This window comes from Atta cephalotes, assembly GCF_000143395.1.
Source record: "Atta cephalotes unplaced genomic scaffold scaffold00013, whole genome shotgun sequence".
NCBI lineage: Eukaryota > Metazoa > Arthropoda > Insecta > Hymenoptera > Formicidae > Atta > Atta cephalotes.
The window spans coordinates 5,583,109-5,586,040 of NW_012130077.1; the positions used below are offsets into that span (position 1 = coordinate 5,583,109).

At 30.5% G+C, this 2,932-nt stretch overlaps 1 protein-coding gene across 1 annotated transcript in view; it reads left to right on the forward strand.

Moving 5' to 3' along the window:
* Window positions 1–2,250, forward strand: part of LOC105617620 (E3 ubiquitin-protein ligase AMFR-like) — an 8,445-nt gene extending 6,195 nt beyond the window's left edge. Inside the window, exons 4-7 of the mRNA XM_012199174.1 lie at window positions 257–579; window positions 1,085–1,475; window positions 1,605–1,846; window positions 2,055–2,250. Coding sequence (XP_012054564.1) covers window positions 257–579; window positions 1,085–1,475; window positions 1,605–1,846; window positions 2,055–2,250 — 1,152 coding nt within the window. The remainder of the gene's footprint in view (window positions 1–256; window positions 580–1,084; window positions 1,476–1,604; window positions 1,847–2,054) is intronic.
* Window positions 2,251–2,932: the final 682 nt, after the last annotated feature.

A 2,932-nucleotide genomic window follows, 5' to 3' on the forward strand; every position in this document is an offset into this window, starting at 1 on the left:
TTATGTGAATTGTTCAAATTCTTTGTTAGTTAAAATAGTTAGTTTAAGTAGTTAGTTTTGAATGAACATTGGGAAAATATCAAATCTGTCTGTCTAAAATATTGGGTCCGGAAAGTTCGTGCCGATGTTGAAGAAAAATTGAAACGCAGAAAATTTAAATTTTAGTATACATTTATTAAATTATATAAGTTAGTCGGCACGAATTTTCCGGACAATACAATATAATGACTTTATCTTATAATTATTTGTTCTATAGTGTATTCTACTTGGAGTCCGTACGATTCACGTGATGTTACGCTATTTGATTCACCTGTATGATACTCGTGGTGCCGGCACTTCGGCGCAACGATCTTGGGATAAACGTGGTCCATTGACTTACTATACGGATTTGATTTCGGAATTAATTGTGCTGGCAGTCGACTTTTTTCATCATGTTCACATGCTTTTGTGGAGTAACATCCTTTTGAGTATGGCATCGCTAGTAATATGTATGCAATTGAGATATTTGTTCTACGAGATACAACGGAGAATTACAAAACATAGAAACTATTTGGCTGTACTAAATCATATGGAACAGAAGTACGTAACGTGCATTTATACATAATTAGGGGCAATTTTATTATTTTGATTTTATTGTATTATAATCTTATGCATTATTTTAGATCTTGTGCATTATTTTAGATTTTATTTATAAAATTATATTAAATAAAATCAAGTACTTTATAGCGTATTAAAAGTCCATAGATAGAATGTCATATATTTGCATCTTATTCTGGAAATTTTTCTTACACACACGCACGCGCGCATATATACGCATATATACACACGTATATATACGCACAAATTTTAATGAAAATTCCAAATATCATCGGAAATTCGAATATTAATTATAATTTCTCTTAAGCTTTATCTTTGATGAAAATAATAAATTGTAATAATCATATAACATTTTATATTGTTGCAAGTTTGCATTTTATTCTATTTTTTTTAAATATATAAGAATCTATAAACTCCTTTGTAATCGCGTTAAATTACAAATAATCAATAATTTTTTTTAGATAAATAACTGTTTCAATATTTTTAGTTATCCAATGGCATCACAAGATGAGTTAGCCGAAAACTCTGATAACTGCGCCATATGTTGGGAGAAGATGGAAAACGCTCGTAAATTACCCTGTACGCATTTGTTTCACAACTCATGCTTACAATCTTGGTTAGAACAGGATACATCATGTCCCACGTGTCGATTGGGTTTGAGTATGCAAGCGAATCATAGAGAGAACACTCTAGAGATACCTCCTGATCCACAAACCCCTACGAGAAGAAATAGTAACCATTTTTTCCTCTTTCTCGACGCATCGAGATATGTATCTTGGTTACCTAGTTTTTCCGTCGAGGTCTCGCACAACAGATTACGTGGTAACATATCTACATTTGCACATACTAATTCCCAGATGGACGCAATGGCGAGACAGGTAATATATACATATAATATATGTGTGCATGTATGTCGACTTTATTATGTATAAAGAATGTAAATCAATTTTAAATTTCTTATAGATCTTGTAAAAGAAAAAATTTATTCTAACAAATATATTTATTAGGTACAACTACTTTTTCCTCATTATCCTCGCAATATAATCCTAGAAGATCTTAGAATGACTCGATCGGTTGAATGGACAATTGAGAATATACTTGATGGAATATTAACTATACCACACCATTTAATCGAAGAACCGCAAGAAGAATCCGTCCCACAAATGCAAACGATTGTGACAAATATTACGCCCAGCTCTTCGATCCAAAATTCATCGGATCCTAGATTCGATATTCCTTTTGCCGATAGGTAAGGAAGACTTGAAATATTAAGAATATAAATATATTAAGTTATATCTTTAATATTATCTGTATTTATACGTTAAGAAATATACGGTACCCGATCTATTAAAAATCTAAAATCGTAAATCGAGATGAACATGTTTTGTCATATTGCTCATACTCTAGATATTCTAGGATATTTTATTTTTCATGAGGTAAATATATTATTTTTATAGTGGAGAAGAACCTTCGAGTCTTGGTGGTCGTTTTTCGAAATCATCTGCTGAGAGAGAACTTATACTTCAACGACGAAAAGAACATATGAGATTAACAGCACGGAGAAGGTATTTGGAAAAACATCGGAAATCCGAGATTGATTCGACAAATTCGCAGATAACGAATACTGAAAATATTGAAAATACTATATCCTAGATATAAGCAGAAATAAGATTAATATGATTTTGAATTCAAATTACTCAGAGCTTCGTAGTTGATATGAAATTGACAGATGTACTATTTTTTTTTTTTTTTCGAATACGAAATAAGATTGTGGAACAAAGCAGTGCATATTTTTTGTTTGTTGATGACTAATTATTAAATATAGCAAGAGCTATCGAAAAATCTCTTTGTGTATTTAATAATTAGTGCTTTAACCTTCTGAAAACAACAAATTAAAGTCGCAGTCAAGAGATTAGATATGACATTTAGAATATTGAGAGGTTGTGAACGATATACTCATGAACGATTAGTATTGAACCAATTACTCAATGCCATCAAGTTATGATGAAAGCTACAATGAGACGACTAAATTATAATAGAAGAGATTAAGATTTTTACGTAATTTAAATCATGCTAATAAATACCTACAGCAACATGTAATACACACGCGTATTAAAAGAAAAAATTGTTAGAGAGAGAACTTTATTGGATTTTGTAAAGATCTTAAGCTGCATTGTCGTCCACTTTCTAACGAATTAAAATTTTTGTTTTAAAGCTTTCTACTTTTCTTTTATATTTTGCATAATTTGTAAAATAATCTTTATAAATTTATAGATTGGAAAGAGAGAGGGAGGGAGGAGATATTCGATTATAAATAGGTACATTAAATGTTAAT